Source organism: Heterocephalus glaber, unplaced genomic scaffold (assembly GCF_053883595.1).
Source record: "Heterocephalus glaber isolate CG9 unplaced genomic scaffold, H.glaber_assembly_v1.0 deba00001067, whole genome shotgun sequence".
Classification (NCBI taxonomy): domain Eukaryota; kingdom Metazoa; phylum Chordata; class Mammalia; order Rodentia; family Bathyergidae; genus Heterocephalus; species Heterocephalus glaber.
Genome location: NW_028258187.1, coordinates 1,152,540 through 1,175,970, shown reverse-complemented (window position 1 = coordinate 1,175,970; position 23,431 = coordinate 1,152,540). Strand labels below are relative to the sequence as shown.

Sequence of the window (23,431 nt, the reverse complement as noted above, 5' to 3'; positions counted from 1 at the left end):
TAAAAAAAAAAAAAGGAATTAACATGTGTGATGTTCATGCACCAAGTCCACACGGAATGTAAACAGTATACATTGCAAACGTGTACTAATAAACTAAACAATAAAAATAAAATAAAACATTGGACTTTAACCACAGGCTCTGATAAACATACAAGTCGAAAAGTCAAACATTCAGGTGCAGGCGGGCAGTGCAGGGAGGGGAAAGCAGCTCTGAGGGCCTGAGTAGTGCTGTCTGAGCAGCCTGGAGCCAGGGTCTCCCTGTGAAGCTGCCTCTGAGTGAGCTCATGAGCCCAGCACCCACCCTGTGACCAGGAGCAGCAGCCATGCTCCGCGTGAGGAGCAGGCTGGCAGGCACTCACCGTCCGCAATGTCAATGCCTGGGCTGGTGGATGCCACGTCCAGGGTGCTGGCCACTGGGTCGGGGTCCTCGGGGGTGGGGCAGGCACGCGTCTGACTCGGGGGAGGTGGGTACAGACTCTGGAGCAGCTCGGAGGAGCCCGAGGCGCTGCTGCAGGTCTCCCAGGAGGCCCCTGTGCCCATGTCCTCATCCCCGGGGTAGGCGGGGGGGCTCTGGTCATCCACGGGCACCAGGCAGCCCTGCCCCACAGCAGCCAGGAGCCCGGGGCCTAAGGCACTCGCACCTCCGCTCACAGCCTCGTCATAGGACGGCAGCAGGACGGGGACGCCGTCCACCACCACGAAGTCGGGGTCGCTGCTGGAGCTCCTGGGGGGGCCCCTGTGACAGGAAACAGTGGCCACCTGTCAGTGCATCACCCATGGCGGTGGAGGCAGACCCAGGAGAAGGCGGGGAGGAAGAAGCAGGCTGCTTTCCCGCCGTGGCAGGTGGGATCGGGCCATGGGCCGTGGGGCCGTCCAACAGCGCTGTGCCCTGGGGACGCCCCACATGTCCAGGAGCCGGGCCCTCAGGGCCAGGGTCAGCTCTCCGGGGCACAGGGCTTCTGGTCTGCTTTCTGTGCTGCAAGTCACTCCCTTAGACCAGACAGCAAGGCAGGGACAGTGGGGAGAGCAGGCAGAGAGGACGCCTAACGCCACTGGCCCTCCCAGCTGGCGTCCCCTCTGGGCTGGTCCTGTGTCACCCAAAGGTCTGCTGCTGGGCTCGGGCCCCGAGTGCCTGCCACTCACGCCTGCTGCACTCTGTGTGCCCACCATGCCTGGCCCTGGCCCCGGCCCCGAGCAGCAGCGTGGAAGGCAGAGCCGAGTCCTCCTTGCCACTGTGGTGAGCATCAGGAAGGGAGGGCCCCCACCAGGCCTGGCCGGGGCTGCCGACCCCAGGTAAGAGGTGCGGGCCAGGTGGAGGCTTCAGCCCGCGCTGTCCTCCCGAGCCTCCATGGGAACAGTGTGCAGGACCCGGGCCCCAAGGTCTAAAGGTGTGGGGCACTGCTGGCCACCCCAGGGGAGCATCAGGGGGTGCGGCCCGCCACCAGCCCGCCGGCCCCCTGTCCACTCCTCAGCTGACGGTCCACACCTGGGCCGTGGTAAATCCCACTGTGTCGGCTGACACCTCTGGGCACTGCCCTCGGGGCCCGCCCAGCACTCTCCCCGAGGGGAGCAGGGCCCACTGGCATCGAGGAGGCATGGTGCAGTGGCTGAGCGCCCGCACACCGGCTCTCCCAGGGCACACGTGGGGGTTGGCCCCAAGTCTCCTCCCCAAGCGCACTGCCTTTCTCGGGGCAGGGGTTCACACAGCCCCGGGGCTGACCATCTGGGCACAAGGACTAGCACCCTGTTCTGAAGCCTCAAGTCCCAAAGGGCATGGCCAGCGTGGGGTTAGGCTCCCAGTGCCACGCAGGACAGGAGCTGCCCTCCCCGACGCCCCTGCCACACGCTCTCCATCCACCATTCCCAGTGCACACACCCAGGCCTGTCCAGGCCTGCCCCAACCCTGTGTCCTCCTGGGGTCTCAGCCTGCAGCCCTGACGTGCACCCCCGCAAGCCCCTAGCGCCAGCCCAGAGGGCCTCTCAGGGTACCGAGGGACCCCAGACACCCCTAAAACATCCTGGAAAGCCTGTTGCCCGGGACCCTGCACCCACCTGGGTGGGAAGCTGGCCTTGAACTTGGTCTGGAACATCCTGGCCAGGATGACGAGCAGCAGCACCAGCAGGACACTGGTGGCCGTGAATGCCACAATCTTCCAGGTGGTCAGGAGGGTCTCGTGTGTGCCAGGCCAGGTGTGCTCTGCCACGAGAGAGAACGGTGGGCGTGAGGCTCCGTGCCCCGATGCCCGCCTCGGTGCCCTCCTGTGTCGTGCCTGGTGCAGGAGACACCGGGTAGGGGGCTAGAGTCCTGCCCAGCTCCTGTGAGTCTCACCGGGGCCACACACAGTCCCAGGGTGACAGCCCGGCACAGAGCCTGGCACAAGCACTTCTGGGCACCGCTGGGCTCTGGACGGCTGCCCACTGCTTCGGCCAGGGCCCCCGCGCCCGAGCGCATGGCCAGAGGCAGGTGGTTTCCTGCAGCGTATAAGGGCCACGCGTGTGCCGGTCGCACGCTCGAGGGAAGATGTGCAGGGCTCCAGCCGCCCCGGCTACGTGTGCAGGCGGAGGGGTCGGGCTGGAGAAACGGACACAGCCTGAGGTTTGAACTCAGTGCCCGGCCTGGGCACCTGTTCAGAGGCTGCCCTCCGACCCGCAGTGGGCAGGCTGGCACCCCCGCCCTCATCCGGGCCCCACATCTGCAGCAGCTGCACTCACCGGACTGGAGGCAGTAGACCTGGTAGGAGGGAAACCACTCCCCGTACTGGCAGGTGATGTACTTGTAGTCGCTGGTGAGGCTGTAGCCAGGGTCGCAGTAGAACTCCACCACCGTGCCGTGGTTGTAGTGCTCGCAAGGCCGCGGGTGGCAGATGAAGTCGCCGTGACTCACCGTGGGAGGCAGTGGGCAAACTTGGGCAGTGGGGGAAATGAGTTTCAGAACCCCAGGCCCAGCCGGCCAGAGCCCACCACGCACACCGGTCCCAGAGAGCGCGCCCACGGCGCCGGCTGAGAGGGCCGAGGTCGCCCGGGGCTGACAGGGCCCGCCCCGCTCTTCTGAGCAGGCGCCGCCCTCCCGGACACAGCCTCTGACAGCACGCTGAGGAAGGAGCTTGCTTTGCAATGCAAAGAGTGTGCCCATTAATGGATATGTTAGGCTGCCTATGAACAATGCATGGCATTATGTGCCGGACAGCTTAGTAAATAAAGTAAGATATTTACAGACAAAACCCTTTCTGCAGGTGCAGCTATCCACGCCTGGTCCTGAGGGCTTGGGTTACTGGGGCTGAGTCATGGGGAGTGGCCCAGTCTGAGGCCCAGTGCCTGGCTGGGTTCTGGTCATCGAGGACAGGCACCTCTAGGTCGGTGCCCACACACCGAGGCCCAAGGATGAGTGGGGAGCTGCGGCCACTGACACCCGTGGGCCTGTACAGGCCGCTGAGCTCTGCCGGCCCTCACTGGGCTCTGAAGGCCAGCGGCTTCCCCCGACAGCGGTGCTGTGGGGCTTTCGTGGTGCTTGGAGGAAGGCCGGTCAGTCTCCCAGCGCGAGCTGGTCCGCGTTCCACATCTGGCACCAGGGAGGTGGCTCTGTCAGAGTTGGGAGCTTGTCTGTGTCATCAGAGCTCCCTTTCCCGGAGCAGGACGGAACAGAGCAGCATGGCCTCGGCCAGCCCTCAGAGGATGAGGGCACTGCAATGTCAAGCCGTGCCAGCCCCGGCCCACGCAGTGGAGACCACCGTGAACGCAGCATGCGGAACTAGGGCGTGAACCCAGCCCACAGCAGGTGCTTGAGCCCGTCCTTGGGCCAAGCAAGAGCCCTGGCCAGTGTGGAAGCCGGTCAGCATGCCCACCAAGGCTGATGGCGAGGGACAGCATCCCCTACCCCCAACAACGGGCTCTTCCAGAGATGGGGAAACCCAGGAGCGGGGAGGGATCCAGGTTTGCCGGATTGCTGGGCTGAGCTCTGGCTGAGGATCTCACTGACCCTCATCATCTGAGCTGGGTCACACGACCCCACCAGTCCCATTCCCATAAACAGAGTTCGGTGTCCTGGGCGTGTCCTGGGAGGGGCACAAGGTGGCCGGAGAGGGAGAGGCCAGGTGAGGCTGAGGGACCTGGGAAGCACTGCCCGTGTGGGCAGCTGTTGTCGGTGGGCAGGGGCTGCTCGGTGCCCTCCCTTCTGCCCAGCCCCTGTGGCGACCTGGGGTGACACCCGTGGCTGCAGGACTCGGGGTGCCCTGCACTGCTGGGTGCTCACAGAGCCGGCATGCTCTCAGGGCGGAGGCCCTTCCCCAGGGACGGGTGTAGCCGTGTCCCCAAGAGGAGCACGGATGGAGGAAATGAGACCACACACACCATGCATTTTTCGGCTGAAGAGAAAGAAGCAAGCCGCCCCGGGAACCCAGAGGGGACAGCATCTCGTGACTGGGGTGAGCCAGAGCCACGGAAAGTATGCGCAAGGCAGGGCCGTCCATGTGTGGCCCCAAAGAGCCCCAGAAACATTGGGCAGAGGTGCCCAGGGCGAGAGGGGGATGGAAGGGTGTGGGCCACTGGCACCAAACTGCAGCTGCAAAGCTGAAGGGGTCAGGAGAGCTGAGAGGCTGCCCAGTGGGGTGGGGGCTGCATCCCGGAGGCACAGCGAGGGTGGATTTCAGCTCCCACCTCAGACACAGGAAGGCAGCACCAAGGAAAGCAGTGAATACCCTCACTTGGAGATCCTGTCACCGTGTATGTGCACAGGGATGCCACATGCATGTCACCGGGTATGTCACACACACACACACAGCTTCCATGCAAAGCGCTCTCGAGCTCTCTGCTGGCAGCCACACCACACAGGACCCCAAGGCCCACAGCAGGGTCAGGAAGTGGCCAGAGCTGTTCTTACCGTCTGTGAGTTACACAAGTTGTTCCTGGCCTGTGGGGTGACCGACTGCTCGAGTCTCTGCACTGAGCCCAGGCCCAGCGCCCTAAAGCCCAGAGGCCTAAGGGACCAGAGATGTGGGGGCAGCATGGGATGTGCGCTGTGCAGTGGCCACACTCGTGTTCACACCCCGGTGCTGCGAGGGTCAGGCGTGCGTGGAAGCTGCAGCACACAGCACGTGCTGCATACATAACGTGTCACTGGCATCCACACACGGCTGTCCCCTCATCAGGCATCACCAGGGTCTGGAGCCAGCTCAGGCTCCTGAACTGCGCCACAGCAGCCCCAGGAAGAGTGTGGCTCATTGCCAGGGTTTCTCAGAGCACACGGCTGCGCAGCTGGCATTCAGGAACGAGGCAAGAGTGTGGACCACTCAGACGAGCTCAGCCTGGGGCCCACACAGGGCCTGCAGTCACAAGTTCTCCTGCAACCTGCAGGCTCAGAGGTTCCACTGCAGCTCTGACTTCCAGACTGTTCACACAGCTTCGGAAATCAGCAGGGAGGCCCGGAGTTGCACGCTGGGGGTTCCAGGCAGAACGCAGAGCAGCCTGAGAGGTCCATGGAGAACGGATAGCAATCACGGTCCACCAGGGGTCAGCGCTGAGCCTGCTTGGATGTGGAGGTCAGGCCGCAGGTAATTAATTCCCTCCTATCTACCTGGCTGCAGAATGCAGCTTCACCATATTCCATCTATTCAGAACTTGGCGAGGTGGGCAGGGCCTGGGGCCTCTGTCCACTGTGTTGGATAAGGGTGGCCTGGGCTGGGGTGGGCAGCTAAGCCCAAGAAAGGCCTGCTTTCCTGTCTGTACCCTCCTTGCTCACTGGCCACCTCCTCCTGCTCCGCCTGCAGCCAGCATGGACTCCAGCTTCCTCCAGAGCCTCTCTGCACTCTGGACGGTGACCCAGGAAAGCCCAGGCACTCTGCGTGTTACAGCTTCTCTTAGTCACTTTCTCATCCCTAGACACAATATCTGATACCCACAAATTAAAGGAGGAGAGGTTTATTTTGGCTCGTGGTTTTAGTCCACAGCTGGCGGCTCTAAGACAGGAAGGGCATGGTGGAAAGGTCTAGGTGGAGGAAACTGCTTACATCAGGGAGGCCAGGAAGCAGAGAAGGGAGCTGGAAGGGAGACAGACACTTCCAGGTCACACCCCCAGTAAGCTGCCTCCCAACCAAGCCCACCTCCTAATAGCAAGTCAGCTACAGCTCCCCAGATCCAACCACCTTCCAAAAGCCCCATCTCTGATGGCATGAAGCTCTAGTGGGGACATTGAGATATAAATCACACACAGCTCAGACAGACTCTGACTTAGGATGGAGCTGCATCCCAATAAACCCATAAAGAACCAAAAATTGCAGCCCGGTAGTCAAACACTGGTGGACTCCCTTGTGATCACCAGGGAGGCCAAGAGCTGTGACTCACTGAGGCTGCCAGTAGAACAGCACCCACATATCGCTAGCCTGGGAAAGGACCCAAGTTCAAAGTCCAGAGCATGATTTCTACCGACTATGTGTCGTCTTCCCACCATTGTAAACTCAAAACCCTAGGCCAAACCATCCTAAGACAAGAACCATCGACACTTACACAAACCCACCAACTCCTCGAGAGTGGGGGCTGTGTCTTTCCCTCCTGAGGCATCCAGCACACGTTTTGTTTGAGTGAATGAGAACTCCAACTCTTTGTAATAAACCAGGGTCCCTCCTCTGTTGGGGAGCGGCAGTGTCCATGCTGTATCGGGTTCCATTTTCTATGATAATGAAAACATGCAAACACTATTTCCTTGGCCTGGAAAATTGCCGAAGCCCTTTTTCTTTTCTTTAAAAACTATGTAGAGACTATTTTTGGAGCAGTTTTAGGCTCTTGGGAAGACTGGGTGAAGGTACAGAGATTCCACACACCCCAGGACCAGGACGCTTGTCACCACGGAGGGCCTGCATGGACACAGCATCATCACACCACAGTCCACAGCGCACACCCCGCTTAGCTCTCATGCGGCACATTCCCACGTGTGGACAATGCACGGCAGCACCCTGGAGTGTTTCACTCCTGAAAACCCGGTGTTCCACCTGTTCGTCCCTCCCGGCCTTGGCAACCATGCTCTTCTCACTGTCTTCCTAGTTTGCTTTTCCCAAAACACCATGCAGATGGAATTGTGCAGTGTATGGCTGTGCTAGTTAGGTTTGTTAGAGGAACAGAGTCAACATAAAAAATATGGAAAGCTGCAGAAGGGATTTATAGGATGAGAGAGTCTAGTGGCAGCCTGTAGAACCAGAGACAGGAATCCAACAGTCCTGCCCGGGGGAGCAGGAGGACCCAGCCCCATTCTGAGGCTGAAGGCTGGAGCTCACTGCAGAGTCGGTAGGCGTCCACGTCAGCAAGCAAAGGTCTGCACTGGAGGCTGGAAGGAACCAGAAACCAATAGCCGAAGGAGCTGGCAAGCAGCGGAACCTCTCCAGAGAAAAAGGGCAGGCTTCCTTCTTCTTTCCCTTTTTATTCTGTTCAGGCTACAAGCCTATTGGTCTGTGCCACCCACATCTGGGGCGGGTCTTCCCCTTTTATTTGTGGCCTACCTGTCAGTCACCCACAGACACACCCAGAGTTCACCACTCTTCTAGGCGGTCCTCAGCCAAGTCAAGCTGACACGTCACAATTGACAATCACAGTGCCCTTTTCAGAAGGGCTTCTTGTACTTCCTCCACATTTTTCCGTAGTTTGATGCCTCATTTCTTGGTATGAGATGATATTCTTGCCTGGATGTACCCCATTTGTCTATCCACTCACTTACTAACGGTTGCTTTCAAGTTTTGGCAGTTATGAACAGAGCTGCTATAGGCATCGTGCGCAGGTTTTGTGTGGACACAACTTTTCAAATCCTTTGGCTACACCCCGTAGACACCCACTGGACCGCATGGTAAGAAGTCGGAGTTGTTGAGTTTGTGAGACCTCTGCACTGCCTTCCCCAGTGGCCGTGCTGTCTCCCCTGGCCCAACAACAGCTGAAAGCTGCTGTTGCTGTGCACACTGGTCAGCATTCTGAGCTGTGGGTGTTTCCTGGTGACACAGGACACAGCACACCTTTACACAGGTGTATTTACCATCTGCACGTCTTCTTCGGTCAGATATCTGTTAAGGTCTCTGACCATTTTTTCAAGATTTTTATTGTAGAGTTTTAAGAGTTCTTTCTACTTTTTGGATAACAGTTCTTCATCAGATGTGCGTTTTGCAAGTATTTTCTATAGTTTGTAGTTTGTGTTCTTGCTCTCTTGGCATTATCTCTCTCGGAACAGAATTTTAAAATTTTAATAAAGCCTAGCTTATCGATTATTTCTCATGTATCATGTCCTGGGTGTTGTGTCTAAAAAGACATCACCATACCCACGGCCGTCTAGATTTTCTGTTATTTCTAGGAGTTGTGTAGCTTTGCCTTGTATGTTTAGGTCTGTGATCTATTTTGGGTTCCTTTTTGTGAAGGGTGTAAGATCCTTGTCGAAATTCCCCCTTTCTCTCTTCTTTCTTCTGCTTGCAGATGATCAGCTATTCCAGCACTGTTTGTGGAACAGGTAGCATCTGCTCCTGGGTGCTGCCTCTCTCCTATTGGATCTCTGTGACTCTGCTCACACGGGTCCTTTCTTGGGCTCCACTCTGTCCTGCTAACACCACCAGTACTGCTGCCTGAGGCTCGGAGCTCTGCAGAGTCTGCCGGCCTCGGCATCACCCTCTGATGTCTCGCTTCTCCTTCGGCACTGTGTCGGCTCTTCTGCTTCCTCCACTTTCCATACAGACTTCAACGCTGATGGACAGCGACTGGGTTACCCTGGGTCTGCACAGCTGCTTGGGAAGAACTGACACCTGACAATGCGGTCTTCTCATCTGCAGACCTGGAGCGTGCTCCATTGATTTAGTTCTCCCGTTTCTTTCATGAATGCTTTGTGGTCTCCCTCATATAGATCTTGTACTCCTTTTGCTATATAGCTAAGCATCTTCCTGTGGGGGAAGCAAATGTAAATGGGCTTGTGCTTTTAACATCAAGTTCCACTTGTTCCTTGTTGGCATATGGGAAAGCAATAGACTCGTACATTAGCCTTTCCTCCTGCAGCCCCGCTCTAATCACTTCCTGGCTCTAGTGAGGGTTTCCTTGCTGTTCCCTGTGGTTCTGGGATAGACATGTATGCTATGTGAAGGGTTGACACTGACCCCCTCCCAGCCCCACTTGCTGCCATCGGGGCCCCTATTCCTCACACCCCACGACTGGCCCAGGCAGAAATGGCTGACCACGGCACAAGGCCTTGGAGTCCTGAGAGGGGCATGACCAGGGCAGGTCCTCTTCCCATGCCCAGGCTGACTGGTGGCCCAGCTTTGTGCAGCGGCGGGAGACACGCTTTCCAAGGGATAGACTAGCTCTGGTTGCTGTCTCTCCTCCAAGGGCCTTCTGGGGCCTGGGAAGCTGAGCCTAGAGGGTCAGGAATGTGGTCCTGGCTTCTTGCTCCTCCCGCAGTCCTGCTCGCTTCTCCAGGATGGGGACACATCATCCTCGGGTAGCCGGGTGATAGCCACCAGCCTCCCTCTGTCCTCAGGAGAGCTCAGGGCCACCCTCTCCCACTGAAGTCTCTGCCGTCTCTTTAGCCTCTGGCTTTTTTCTGCAGGTGACCTCAGCCTCTGGGGGTGCTGTTTACAGCACAGGAAGGGGTGATGGCTCCGAGGCCCCCAGTTCAATTAACAAATGCTGCCTGTATTTGGGGGTGTTGGACGCAGAAGCCCACATGGTCCCCACTACCAGTGTGCTGTGTGGAGTGTTTCCAGGGAGGGTCAGAGCTGGGGAGAGGTCAGCTGCTCCCACACCTGAGCAGAGGGGGCGTGAGGCAGCAGGCAGCTCCTCTCCTCTGACTCTGTTGTTGGCTCACACACCATCCCCTTCGAGTAGGCAGGGAGCACTCACACCTGCACAGTCTGTGTTAGACTCTGCCTCAGCACCGCTCACCTAAGGATCCTGATTATGTTCTTTGACTCCTTTCAAAATATCATTTATTTAGCAAATATTTTTCAGAGAACAACTGGGGACCAGCCCAGGCTTGGTCTGCAGCTGGTTGTAAGCCATGGCCGTGCTGGGCGAGCCCTCTGCTCTCTGCAGCCCCAGCCACACTCACTCTGGTGGGGCCCCTGCAGAAGGAGCCAGGTGACCTGCATAGCGAGACCCGGGGCACCAGGTGGTCCAGAGGCCGGCACTCAGCAAAGGCCAGGCCCCCGTGCTGGACAGAGCTTCCCCGTACGGGAGGCTGCGACAGGACGACGCAGTCCCAGGGCGCAGGAGAGGACAGAGAGAGCAGGTCTCGGGTCTCAGGGTGACACTGGGTTGGGTCTCAGGGTGACACTGGGTCGACTGCAGAGGTCCTCAGAATCCACCCCACTTGGGCACTGGAGGTTACAATGCGGGGAGCCTGGGGTGGGGCTTCCCGAGCGAGTGGGCAGCCATGTCCCCTCGGCATCCCCAGCCGCGAGGTGCCACAGAGCCTTCGGCAGTGGCCACGGGTCTTCAGCAGGGGACACAGACTGCAGGCCCAGGAACCGCGCAGGCTCCATGTCACCGTGCGGGCTCTGCCGCGGTGGGTCCAGCGGGGGCACGGAGAGCGGCGCAGTCCTGGGGGTGCAGGTCTGCGCTGCGTGAGCTGTTTGGGGCCCCAGGCGACACCGCCAGGCGGGGATCGGAGCAGCCACTCGGCCTGGCCAGCACCCGCGAGGCAGCCGCTCTGCGCATCCACAGACGAGGAGGGGGCAGTGGATGCGCCTCCCGACGCCCGCACGCTCCAGCTTCTCTTAGTGAAGCACAAGCCGATCACAGGGCCGCCTAACTAAGAACGAGACCCGCGCCGTATCCCAGCGGGACTCGCCCGCCGGGCGTGGAGCACAGTCACCGAGCAGCCGGTCCTTCCTGGCCCCAGACGGGAGCTCGGAGGGTCAGGAAGGGGCCCGGAGGCGGCCGCGAGTGTGACGGACGGACGGACGGGGCAGGGGCGTGTTCTGGATGTTCCGGTTCTGTTTCTGCAGTGGGACTTCGGGCTGGAGGGCTTGGGGCTGCCGGGAGGAGGGGGAAGGGCTTCTCCCAGAGGGCTGCACTGGGCGGGGGCCTCCTGCTGTGGGCCGGTGACCTCTGAGTGGCGGCTGAGAGCCAGGGCCAATCCAGAGCTGGGGAGGTCTGGGAACCCGAGCAGAGGCCCAGCGTGCCCCTGCACAACCCACGGCCGGGGCCAGGCGCACACTGTGACTCGGACACGGTCCCTCACTTCGGCGCGGCAGCCGAATAACTGCCACACCCATGGGTCCAGCCTGGGCAAGGATTCCAGGGCGCTGCACGGAGCCCTGCACCCCACAGGCAGCTGCTTCCACGGCCGCATCTGGGACTGCCTTCGGCTCGGGAAATCGATATGCATTATACAGCGCACTGCATTCCCCGCTGCTGCCAATCGATGCATCGGAGGCCAGTGATCTACAGCCGGGAGCAGCTCTGCCAGCTCAGGGAGGCAGGGACGCTCAAGGATGGGATCAGTGCTGCTCACAGCACCCGGGGACCAATCCCGGACTCCACAGTCAGTGTGCCCGAGGAAACAAACATCAGCTAAAACATAAACAACAGGCCTCCCTGAAGACTGGGGAGCGAGGCTGCTGGGCAGCAGGGGGCGCCGGTGTGCACCACGCCTCTCCCACAGTCCTGGGGCCGGAGAAGCCAGGCCACGTGCAGTCACGTGCCATGTTCCAACCAGGCTCCTCTCCCTGGGCACCGGCGTGTGGCCGGTGAGTCCAGCCAGAACCCCTGCGGCATTGTGGGGTCCAAGTGCGTTTGAATTTTCGGTCAAGGTATGAGCCCATAACCGAAACCCTGGTGGCAATCAGGGGACTGTCGCTTCTTCAAGGGAGGGCAATAAGGGCACGGTATTGAAAGGGGGTGTCCGGTAGGAAGGCGCCCAGGCTGGGGAGCACAGGAAGTGGCCTTTCTGCTCTGTAGCCACAAACCCTCCCACCAGCAATGCTGGACAGAGCCCACCGGGCCAGTGTAGCTCCCAAAGTCCCTTCTGCAAGCTGGACCAAGGTGGCACACACCCCATCAGGGGGCTGCTGAGTCTCACGCCTTCCTCTCATGCAGCTTCCCTTCTCACTCTTATCTAATCACAAGTCCTAGCAGAGACGGAAATAAATAACGGAATAGTCAGTCAGCAGCCGTGGGACGTGAATGGGCGTGCTTTGCTCCCTGCTCTGTGTGTGTGTACTTGTGTGCACACGTGCTGTGCGCATGGGTCTAGATGAACACATAGAAAACAGCCTCATTTTATGGTAGCAACAGTGCTTCTAAGTTGTAACAGGGAGAATTTCATCAGTGTGTCTCAGTGCTCTGCACGCAGCATGCTGCTCTGTGAGAGGCGTAGGACAACTCAGAGGAGCGCTGCTTTCCAAACAGAGGAGGTGAGGGACATCGGGAGGAGACAGCAGAGGAGGAAGTGAGCGGGAGGCTGGGAGAGGATGCAGCCGACAAAGTGGCACCTAGTGAGGCCCCAGGGGCCCAGAACTCCCACCCAAGCCCAGCACCGCCGAGGGGCCATGTGACTGGGGGACCCTGGCACCCGACTTGCACTGTATTTCATTTTTGTTCTCACGCATCGTTTCCCCTTCCTCCCTGAGCTGTGGTTCCCACCATCTGTGGCACGGGTGGCCTGGCCGATCTCACAGGCTGTTCTAAGGAGGAGACCACCCCTGTCCCACACACCCCATGGGCAGCGTGGGGCTTGGGACTTGCCAGTTCCCCCTTTCAGCTCCACACGGGCAGCAGTCTCGGCTCACTGAGTCGCCAGGTGTGCGAGGCTCAGGGGCAGGTGTTGGTGCCATGGCCACGGGGTGGCGAGGGGCTGGGCCTGGGGGTCTGCACACTGGCAGCAGAGCGGGCACTGGGAGTGGTGGCCCACATTCTCGGCCTGCAGTCCCAGGCTGGTACCTGGGGCCTCACCTGGGCTCACGGCAGGTGGAAGCGAGCCTCGTCAAGGCCACACTAGAGGAGGGCAGTGTGTGGGACAGGGACGGGGCCTCAGTGTGAGGGCCAGGAGCACAAGGTGGGTGGGAGAGGAGCCCGGGCCTCGGGACGTGTCTCCGCTGTCTGAGTGGCCCGGCCTCCCCAGCGCCTGTAGGCTGACAATTCTTCCTGGCTCAACACCTCTGTCAGCAGCATGAAAATAAAATACAGGGGCAGCTGCTCTCCCGTGACAGCCTGAGATAAGACTGGTTTTTAAATCTGAACTTCAATACAATTGGCCAGACTTTTAAAAAAATCCAACCATGTTTTCAACCTAATGCCTGAACCTATTAAATGCCATGATGGGAAGACGGGCTTGGAAAATGCCCTGGGTTCCTCTCTGCAAGAACCCGAAGGAGAGCAGAGTCCCAGTCTCTCCAGAGGCCAGAAGCAGCTCCTACAGTCATTTGGGCTTTCAAGGACACTGCCAGTTGAGAGTCACACGGGACCTTTTGCAAAATCTAAATCAAAACCAACCCAAGACCTCCCCCTCACAGACAGAAACGGCCTTGGCATGGGCATCTCAGGACGGGCTTTGAAGGAAGAGGCGGGGCCCTGGACACAGCGACTGTCCAGTCCCTCTGGGAGAGGACGCAGGAGAGCCCGCTGTGGTCATGAAGGAAACAGGGACGGACAGGAGGACAAGCCTGGGGCACTGCCAGACTCCCTGAGGCTCCCGCTGACACAGGCCTGAAGTGACAGAGGATTTACTGCCTTCTGTGCTGGTCCTGATTGCAGAGATTTTATTGCCATGAAATACAAGTCATGCATCTTCCCAGAGAGAGAAGGAGGAAATAAATCTCATGCGGAGCAGGGAGGAGAGAGCATCCCAGTCTGAGCACAAACCGAACACTTTCCCCTTCACGCAAGTCCTCGGGCTGCGAAGTGCCCCTTGGCCAGCTGTTCTGGCTCTTCGGAACCTGACATTTAAATACCAGCAAGCAAAGGCCTCAGCTTGCAGGGCAAAAGGAGAATATATTTTGGTGAGAAGCAGGAACCCAGGAGAGGGACGTGTCCCTGCCCGATACCCAGACCTAGTACCTCCCAGGGGACTCGGGGCTTTGAGGGGGCAGTCAGGACAGAAGTCACCAAATTCAAAAGAAATAGAGCCTGAGAATTATTAAACAGGTTTATTAGGACAAAAGGCTCAGTGTTTCCTGACTCAATATAGGAAAAAGCTGAAGAAGAAGGAGAAAAATGCAGCTTCTTGATGCTACACCACAATCAAGCCCGAGCACAGGGTGGCAAGTGATTGAGGAGAGACGCTACCGCTGTGGCAATTGCTCAGCACAGAGAGAAGAGGAGATTCGGGGGCCCTGGCCGAGTGCGGCACCATCACTCTGCTGTCTCATGAGAATGAACTTGGAAACTGCTTTAGGACAATTTACTGTTGCCTGGGAATAATAAATTAGCAGGACTGCTTGGTGTTTCGCATTTCCTACTAATAAAATACCCGGCCAGGGTCACAGGCAAGATGACTGCAGTACAAACAGTGCCGGCTCCGGAACCCTCAGCACGAGGAGCAGCACAGTGAGAGGGGCCAGGCCTGTCCCACGGGGGTTGGGACCAGGGGCTGCCCCTCCACTCGGGGCCGACACTGCCTGACTCCCTCAGGGCTTCGCCAGCTCTGGCCTGGCACACGGGGCAGGGACAGTGAGGTTTCCCCTTCCCAGGGAGTGCACGTCTTCTCAATGAATGGAAGACTCCTTTAAGAGCCCCCACAACTTTGGCTGACATGCGCTGGGCTCCTAACCAACTAGGTCACGTGTCAGCCTGCATGCTCGCCCTGGAGGCTGGTATTGGGGGTCCTGCCAGTACCATCTCACCTCTGGTCTCCAGTGCCCAGGAGGACAGAAGGAAGGGGATGAGTCCAGACTCCTTCCCAGTCAGGGCACCCTGTGAAGGCAGCACTCGCCTGCAGCAGAGCCCCAGGCGTCAGAGCTCCAAGCACAGCAGTGCAAAGCCCGGCTGGAGCCCCACCTGACCCAGAAAGAGGTGTCAGAAGCCTCGGTCCACCCCCCCCCACGCCGTGGTTAAGAGGACAGGACAAAGGCGCTGCGATTCTGCAGTGGATGCCGAGGCTGGGGCAGGAGAGGCCGGTGCAGGCCGTGCCAGCCAGCTGAGGCCCTTGGGGGAGGCCAGTGACCAGGTGGCCACTGCTGTCAACGCTGCAGCAGATGAGTGAGTGACCGGCTGCACGGGGCCCCTGGTCCCCATGGTGTGCTGTGCACGCCATCTCTGCTCCCGGGACGTCTGCTGCTGGACGTCCAGGCTGGCGGAAGCTCTGCTGGGCACAGAGCAGAAGTTTGGGAGGCCTCGTCCCATCCGAGGAGGCAGCGCAGTGCCAGAGGAGGACACGCCAGGGTCAGTCACACCAGTGCGTCAGCTTCCTGCCACTGTGACAAGGAGGCCAAGCCTTACAGGAGGACACATTTCAACCAGGCCACCCAGCCTAGCTCTGGGCTGCGGGGAGCAGACTGCCTACTTCTTGGGGACGGAGGTAGAGCAGGCTCTCAGGTAGGCCAGGCCTCAGCACAGCCCGGGACCTTCCTCGAAGCTCCCCACCTGCCTTGCAACAGCCACTGGATCACAACTCCCTTAGTCCAGCCTAGGGGTCACCTTCCTGAAGGCCACACCCCTGAGCACGGCCACAGGGGACCAAGCCTTGCACATGCCAGCCTCTGGGGACCCCAGACACCGCCGCCCAGGAGTCGAGCCTGGTTCCCCTCCCTGAGGCAAGGTCACTGTCCCCGCACTGACCGGCTCTGCTCTGGGGACAGCGGGATTGGTCGGGGCAGCCACCAGAGGGCAGCAGTGGGCCTCTCGGGGTTGCAGCCAGGGTTTCTCCAGGACACAGGACCAGAAAGATAAATTCCTTGCTGGACAATTCTTTAACATTTTGACTCTTTAAAAAATGACTATGAAAGTCTTCAGTCGTTCCTCCTGTTGGGCTGTGAGCTGAGGGGTGACTCAGGCTCTGTCCCTGCTCCCTGGGGACCAAGGGTGGCTGTGCACCCCGGCTGGGCGTGGGCTGCAGCCGCTGTGTCACACACTGTGCTGAGCCTGGCTCCTGCGTGTGAGGCGCAAAGGTGAGGTCGGTGCTCGCTACTGTTCAGCGCTTCTGCGTCACCCAAGAGTCACCTTACACAAGCCAGCTAAGGCACAAGCAGCCAGCAGAGTGGCCACACTGGCCCCAGGCCTGGACACTTCCTTCAGAGCTGCCCGACCCTCGGCTCTGGTGGCTTCATGTGCAGCCCTGGACACGTGGGGAGCTGGAGCCTCCTGACTCCCTGTCGTGTGCAGAGTGCTTTCCTAACCAAGTCAGAGTCCCACGCACCCCACATCTCAGAGGAGGAAACGGGGCTGACAGAGCTGAAGCCACTGCCCCCGGAGGAGATGATCAGGCCGGAGACCCGGGGCGTGGACCGCCGCTGCTCTCCCAACCCACACAGAACTGCCTCCCCACGGGTGCTGATGCACCCCGGCTCCTGGCAGGTGGGAGCTGCCGCAACTTATCAAGAGGGTCGGATCCCGGGCAGTGGGCAGGGACAGCGCAGGGGCTAACTGCAGAGAGGGAGGCAGAGGCCATCCGCACCGCACCCAGGGCCGGGAGCCCCGGCAGCGCTCCTCACCGCCCACCATCAACACCACCCAGCAAAATCAAATGACGCAACTCGTGTGCTCGGAGGACGGCGATGCTCTCGGGCGCTTCCCTGGACAGCTCACCTCGCCGGCGCCAGCAGGAGCACGGGCAGCAGCGCCCCCTCCTGGGGCCCCACGACAACGGGCAAGCAGGGCACCCAGGAAAGAGCAAGAGAAACACCGTCGCCAGGCTCGCCGGGCACCTCGGGAGCCTCACTTTCCTCACCTGCTGCTTTTTGTCTTCAAAGGCGCGAGCTCCCTGTCTAAGCTGGTCTCCAACTAGCCAGTGTTGCAGTCAGAGGGCTCACGAACCAACCCCGCCAGATAATTCAGAGACATGTGTTGAAAATAAAGACGTAAACATTATCTTAAAAAATAATGGGCACCCAGGGACCTTCCGCTCCCGGCAGCTGTTGGCCTGGCTTCCGTGTCCCTCCTGCTCGTCTTCCCAGGTCTCTGCCTCTTGGTTAGATTTTGTTTCACGTCTACCTGACATTTCCTTGGGCTCCCTAAAAAGGGCTTTCCAAGTCCCCAGATGAAACTCATCAAACATGACTTCGAGAAACACATTTAACCCAAATTTGAAATGATTTGAATTTGAAAACCGGCCGTTTCAAATTGAAAGGCAAAGATGCCCTAAGCTGCCCTCCTCCTGTGGTTCCCTGGGCAGGGAGCAGCCCCAGAATTAGGAAAGGGCCCCTTTCCTCGACCCACACCCAGCTGGCCCCCAGCCCCGTCTGGGCCTTGGGGACGCTGTGCCCACCGGAAGGAAACAGGGCTGGTGGGATGCCAGATCGAGGCCACGGGAGACGAGACACTCTGCGCATCTGCACTTCAGAAAGCCGAGCATGTGTAGGTAAGCAAATGTATGACACATGGTACACGCTTCACCCCAAGTGAGCATCTCACAGGATTTAGGGTTGTTCCTACCAAGAGACTACTTGTGTATCTGAAATTCAGACTTGACTGGATGTCCTGCACTTCATCTGTCCGCTTGGCCCCTGTCCCAGGCCCTGGGCACGGGAGCCATGAGCACTGGGGGTGGGGAGGACACTGGCTCTCAGGCCTCTCCTCCGCCCCACCGGCCCCTGCTCTTCCCCGAGGAGGCTCCAGGCCACAACCCTGTCCTTTCCTCTGGAAACGAACCCTTGTGGATCCCTCCAGGCTCCTCCAGCGCCTGACCCGGAGGCCCCCAGGGAGGGGCCAGGGTCCCGAGAACGTGGGGCATCGGTCGGCTTGCTTCCTTCCCCAAATGTGGACACATGGGCTTGGCGGGGCTCTTGGGGGACGGCTCCCTTTCTCCTTTCCTTCTGACTCCGAGGCCAAGAAGCTCATGGGGCAGAGGCCAGGCGGAGGCACAGTGGGGCTGAAGCTCCGTGGGCTCTGCCCTGGCAGTGGGTACACCGCCATCGCTACCTCAGACTCCCACACTCCGCTCTGCAGACTCCCGAGCAGGAAGAATGCCAGTGCTTCAGGCTCCCAGGGGTGTTTACAGCTGGGCTCTAACGTGCAGAAACACTGGCCGGACAAGATGAGGGCCGAGATTAACGAGGCCATGACGCGATCTGTTTTCATTTGGTGCAGAGAACATTAATTTCTGAAGACATCACATTTAACTTTGTAAGACTGTGCAGTTTAACCTTGACGCTTGAGACATTTGCTTTTATCTGCTCTTCTCCCCTCAAAGCCTAAGCATGGGGGAGCAGCTTTACCTGCAGTGGGAAGAGAGGCGGGTGATGGTGGCTGACAGAGGTGAGAGGAACACACCTGGGGAGCCGAGTTACTGCTCCTCCCTCCTATGGCAACACTGCTGCGAAGACCTGCAGCACGACCTGAGAAAGGCTGAGAGGTGTTACCTTCCAGAGCAAGGCACCGGGGCGGGCTGGACGACCAGATGAGGCTGTGCAGGCACTCGAGGAACTCAGACCCCTCGAGCTTGAACCCCGGGAAGCAGCGGTAGGCAATCACAGTCCCCACGGGGAAGGAGGTCTGGAATTCGGAGATGTTCACGTAGCCGTTGGAGGAGGCCAGGGGTCTCAGGCAGCCTGGGCAACGCAGGAGAGAAAGAGAAAGGTTTCACTCCCATCTGTGCACAGCTGAAGGTCAAACGGGGCCAGAGCACTTTGGGGGCTCCGGGCAGACAGCTCTGTCCCTGAGCTGGTACTGTGGCCCCAACATGAAGACCCCGTGTTCCTACGACTGCTTCTGTCTGTAAGGCAAAGGGCACTAAGGGGGTCAGCTGAGCAGCGGCAGGGAGCAGGTGGCATGGATGGGCACATCCCACCAGGTGGTGCCCAGAGGGGCTTTCAGATCACACCGCCCAGGCCCCTGGGGAGCACTGGTTCTTAAAGTCCCCGAGCTGTCCTAGTGCCGCCAGGGCTGACAGCCACTAAGGGACCCACGAGAAAAGGACCCAGTGTTTCCACAGCAGTGATGGCCACAGGAGAGTCCGCTGCAACCTCAGTTCCACTGAGTCCAAGGTGGAGTGGCAGCGTGGCTGCAGCACTGCACATCCGGCTGGGGTTTGTTTGGCATCAGTGAGGAACCCTGGAGTGCAGTGGTCTCAAGCGTGGACGGGCCACGGGCTGCTGGGCACACCAGGGACCCTGCGGCTCAGGTCCAGGCAGGGCACTCCGAGGGAAAAGCAGGCACGGAGTTTCGTGTGCTGTCTGCATGGGGGACCCGAGCCCTACTCCCCTCCTGCATAAGCGACACTCCCTGGGTCCTCAAGCCTGGGCAGCCCAGCAGAGCAATCCCCACAGCTCGGACCTGCAGGGTATGGAGTCCACTGTGACCCCGGGGGTCTCAGGCACTTCAGGTCATTCCACTGGAGGGAGCAGGACCCTGTGGAGCCGCAGCTGTATCCGGGGGACACTGACTGCATGTGAAGCGAACAGTGTGTGCCGAGAACATCTGCTTTCAGCCAGGCTTGGTGGTGCACACTTGTGATCCCAGCACTCAAGAAGCTGAGTCGGAGGATCGCAAGTTCAGGCCCAGCCTGGGCAACTGACTTAGTGAGACCCTGTCTCAAAATAAAAACGTAGAAAGGGCTGGGGATGTACCTCAATGCAAAAATCTCTGGGTTCATAGCTAGTACTGCAAGAAAGAAGAGAGCAAGGGAGACAGAGCGCACACCCGCTCTCCTTTCCGGGCTCCACAGGCCACAGCATCTCACGCACCCACATAATGGCAGACAGCCTCACTGTTCTGCGGCCCGACCCTGTTCATTACCCCACGTGCCTTGGGGACCAAGCTGCCATGGACACCCCAGGATAAGGCACCGCTCCCCCTCCCCCAAGTGAATGACGGACGCAGTGGGCCAGGGGAGAAGCCAGGCCAGGCTCACCCTGCCCTCCCTCGGGCCCGAAGAGCCTCCTGCTCAGCAGCGCCAGGCCCTCCTCTGAGACGGTCTGCACCTCAGAATGCTCTGCTCGGAGCCAGACACGTGGGGGCTTGGGGGAGGGCCAGGAGTCGGGGATGAGCAGAATCAGCAACTGAGAAAAACGCCATCACGGAACATGCAGGCGCACCAGAACCCCGATGCTCTGCTCTCGTGGGTTGGCGCAAGCTGCATGCCCACCCTGCCTCCCGGCAGGAGCTGCAGGTCTCAGCTGCCCATGAGGGGAGCAGGCTTCCCACACACAGCCTCCCCCCACCTGGAGCAAGCAAAGGCATTGGGACCTTGTTCTCCCAAGCAAAGTTCCCACCAAAAAACAGCCTTTGAGCAGCCCCTGGACGCCCAAAGGGGATGGCAAGGCCTCTGATCCCTGCAGCTCCTCGGCATCCAGGACGGTGCAGACACAGCCTGCCCTGAACGGGGCAGTGGAAAGCACACCACACACTGGCTCAGTGGTTTCCGTGTGCACCTCTGGGTAACAGAAAGAAGCCCTTAGGTGTTGGCCCCGCCATCTATAGGTGCAAATACATGTCACAGAATAGAATGCCACTCTGAGGGCTGATTGTATTCCCCTGGGTGCCTGGAGAGGTGTCAGGCTGCCCGGGGCAACTCTGATTCCTCATTCCTGGTGCCCTGCCAGGTGGGGGCAGAATCCCACAGTGTGCATGCAGTGCAAGGTGGGCTGGGAGCCAGTGTCAACTCAGGAGCGGCCACCCAGCAGCCGGTGTGGCTCAGTGCAGAGCATCCACCCAGTGCGCGCTCACTGGCCAGCCGGGGCCTGGGGTCTGTGAGAAAAGCACAGGAGCCAGAGCAGTGTTGGGCAGGCGCAGCACAGCCACAGGACAGGGACTGGAGATAGGGCCAGTGGGGTGGGCACAGAGCAGCCAGCCGAGCAACAGGAGGGTGCATGCTCAACTCTAGGACACAGGACAGGGAAGCTGCATGGCCACACTCAGAACAGCATCAGAGGAGAGGTGCCCCAGGAGCACGCTGTAAGTGTCACAGAGGAAAAGAGGGTACGCAAAGGATCCCGAGAAATGTGAAGGTGCAGAGTGGCGGAGACCTGGACCCAGGACCCAGCCCAGGACCCAGCGTGGCCTCTTTCAGCAGTGCATGCAGACCAGGCCAGCAGCCCCGTGGTGGCTTCCGAGGAGCAGCAGGGACAGCACCTTCCGGAGTCTCTGTCCTCCTGCACCTCCAGCCTCATGGACCCAGGGTCAGGTCTCTTCAGCCCTGGTGTAAGGAAACAAGTTATTTCTGGCGACAGGGCACACAGAGCAATACTGGAGCCTGCCAGCCGTGATTTCCAAGCTCAAAGGTAACGCCAGTGCCTGGCACCAAACAAGCTTGCCCTCCCCTCCCTGAGAGCACACAGTATGCACTGGCTCCCTGGTCCTGTGGTCCAAGTCACGTGTCAGAAAATAAAATCAGAATCAGTGTGGACTCCAGGGTTATGTTCACAGACAGAGCTCTCCACATTCCAGGCATTTGAGATGATAAATATTCACGGTATGGCTTGACTAAAATTTGCATTTCATTATTTTCCTGTTCTTCATGCATTATAAAAAGGGATGACATTATTAATAGGACAATAGCCTCTGTATCTTGGGCTTCAACTATATTCTCACCACTGCTGCAGTAAGGAAATGCTCTCATTGCAAATGTTATAAATGCCCCGTGGTTTCCACTAAGTACACAACGCCTCATCATCACGTTCCCCACCTGATTTCAAGCCTCCTAACTGATAAAGCACTTCTGACTTCCTAAGGTGGAGGGGACAGCCAGAGTGCTGCAGGCCTTCCCCGGGTCACTGTGGACATGGGCATGCACAGGGTGGGGGGTCACAGAGAAGCTGGCGGCCCACGGGGTGGTGGCCTTGGTACAGCCACTCGCACACCACCTACCACACCGCCCAGGGGAGCCCGCAGCCAGGCACCTTGACAGAGGGGCAGGTTGTCCCACGTGCCGTCGTCTTGACACAGCGAAGCCACATTGTACAGGTCGGGGTAGCGGATCTTGAATCCCTCGTGACAGGCGATGATCAGCTTGTCTCCGTGTCTATACGTCTTGTTATGAATCTCAGCATCTTCAATCTGAGGCATGCGGCAAGCTGCAATTTTGAATCTAAAGCAGTTAACTCTTCACAAGAAAACTTCTCTGGACCCGCCTCACCGCCAGGGCAGTGGGACTCCTGGTAAGTCACCCCACAGGGGCACCGAGGGGCACAGAGCGGGTGCGACTCCTCACACTGCATGTGTGATCTTGGGAACCACTTGGGAAATGACACAGACAATATCGGGGGCTGCTAGGCTAGTGGGCGGTCCTCTGCTGCCTCTGGGGACAGGGCACGGAGCCACGCCAATCCCACCGCCTCACCCAAGCCCCGTGAGAAAGCACAATGTCCACGCGGCGTGGGTGAGCCCTGATTGAGCTGGCCATGCACAGTTCCTGTGCACTGAATCTGTGTTCGGGAAGACAGGCAAGCGCCCGAGCCTGCCAACCTCGCCAAGGCCTGGCACGGGCAGCTGCACTTCTGCAAGGAGGAGGGGGGAGGCCCGGTCCCCGTAGGAGCCCTAAGGAGGAGCGGGAGACATGCAGGTGGAGCTGTGCCCTTCTGCCCGCTGCCCAAGCCACGCTGCTCCTCCACAGCCCAAACACTCCCCAACTCAGCCCACGCAGCTCAAGTCACCGGCTCAGGAGGTGTCTTCTGCATCTCTCGTGAGCACACCTAAATTTAACCTTTCTGATTTGGTCATGTTTTTTCTTCTATTTGTGGTGCTGAAAATGGAACCCAGGGCTTCACACATGTGAGGCAGGTGCTCTGCACTGGGCTACAGTCTGCTCTGTCAGCACTTCCAAGTCTCCGTGCACACATGCCTGCTTGTGAGGGTAACCTGTGCGTGGACTGCTCCAAAGTTATGGGCTCTTCACTTTTTAAACAAAGAGAAATCCAAGGACAACAACTCCTCAGTCAGAAACCTCTCGGGAAAGCCTGGAGAGACGCCGGCTTCTCACAGCTCCCCAGGGCCTGCTGACCTGGAGGTACAGCTGGGGCATACTGACCAGAGCCCTGACCTCCAGAGGCTCTGGGCTCTGGGCTCTGGGCTCTGGTCCTGGAACCTGCTGGGACAATAGGAAGGAGCAGTGGTGCCCGAGGGTGCTGGGTAGTGTGGCTGCTTTAAAGCAGGACCCCAGGAGCAGCAGGGTTGGGGCTGGAGTCATAGGAGGGGTGGGGGATATGGCAGATGCACTTCAGAGACAGATACCAGTGAAGGGGAGGACCAGGCAGAGGGGCTCCCCCAGACGGGGAGGGAGGGGCAGGGCCAGCTCAGTGCCCAGTGTGGCACTGGAAGTCACTGTGTGTTCATCAGGCACCTTCACCCCAGCCTTTGTCACCCCATCAGCTGGAGAGCAGGACCCGTGTCA

The 23,431-nt window shown here is 59.3% G+C and overlaps 1 protein-coding gene across 3 annotated transcripts in view; it reads right to left on the bottom strand.

Annotated features, from left to right (window-relative positions):
* Susd4 (sushi domain containing 4) overlaps nt 1-23,431 on the bottom strand; it is a 68,582-nt gene that overhangs the window by 990 nt on the left and 44,161 nt on the right. For 2 of the 3 annotated variants that reach the window (XM_004867465.4, XM_087209846.1), the window contains exons 4-8: nt 21,942-22,115; nt 18,465-18,653; nt 2,713-2,904; nt 2,053-2,197; nt 360-736 (exon numbers count right to left, since the gene is read on the bottom strand). In XM_004867465.4, coding sequence (XP_004867522.2) covers nt 360-736; nt 2,053-2,197; nt 2,713-2,904; nt 18,465-18,653; nt 21,942-22,115 — 1,077 coding nt within the window. Of the gene's footprint in view, nt 1-359; nt 737-2,052; nt 2,198-2,712; nt 2,905-18,464; nt 18,654-19,377; nt 21,147-21,941; nt 22,116-23,431 lie in introns of those variants that run through there. The other variant, XM_021246427.2, reaches the window with a different exon arrangement.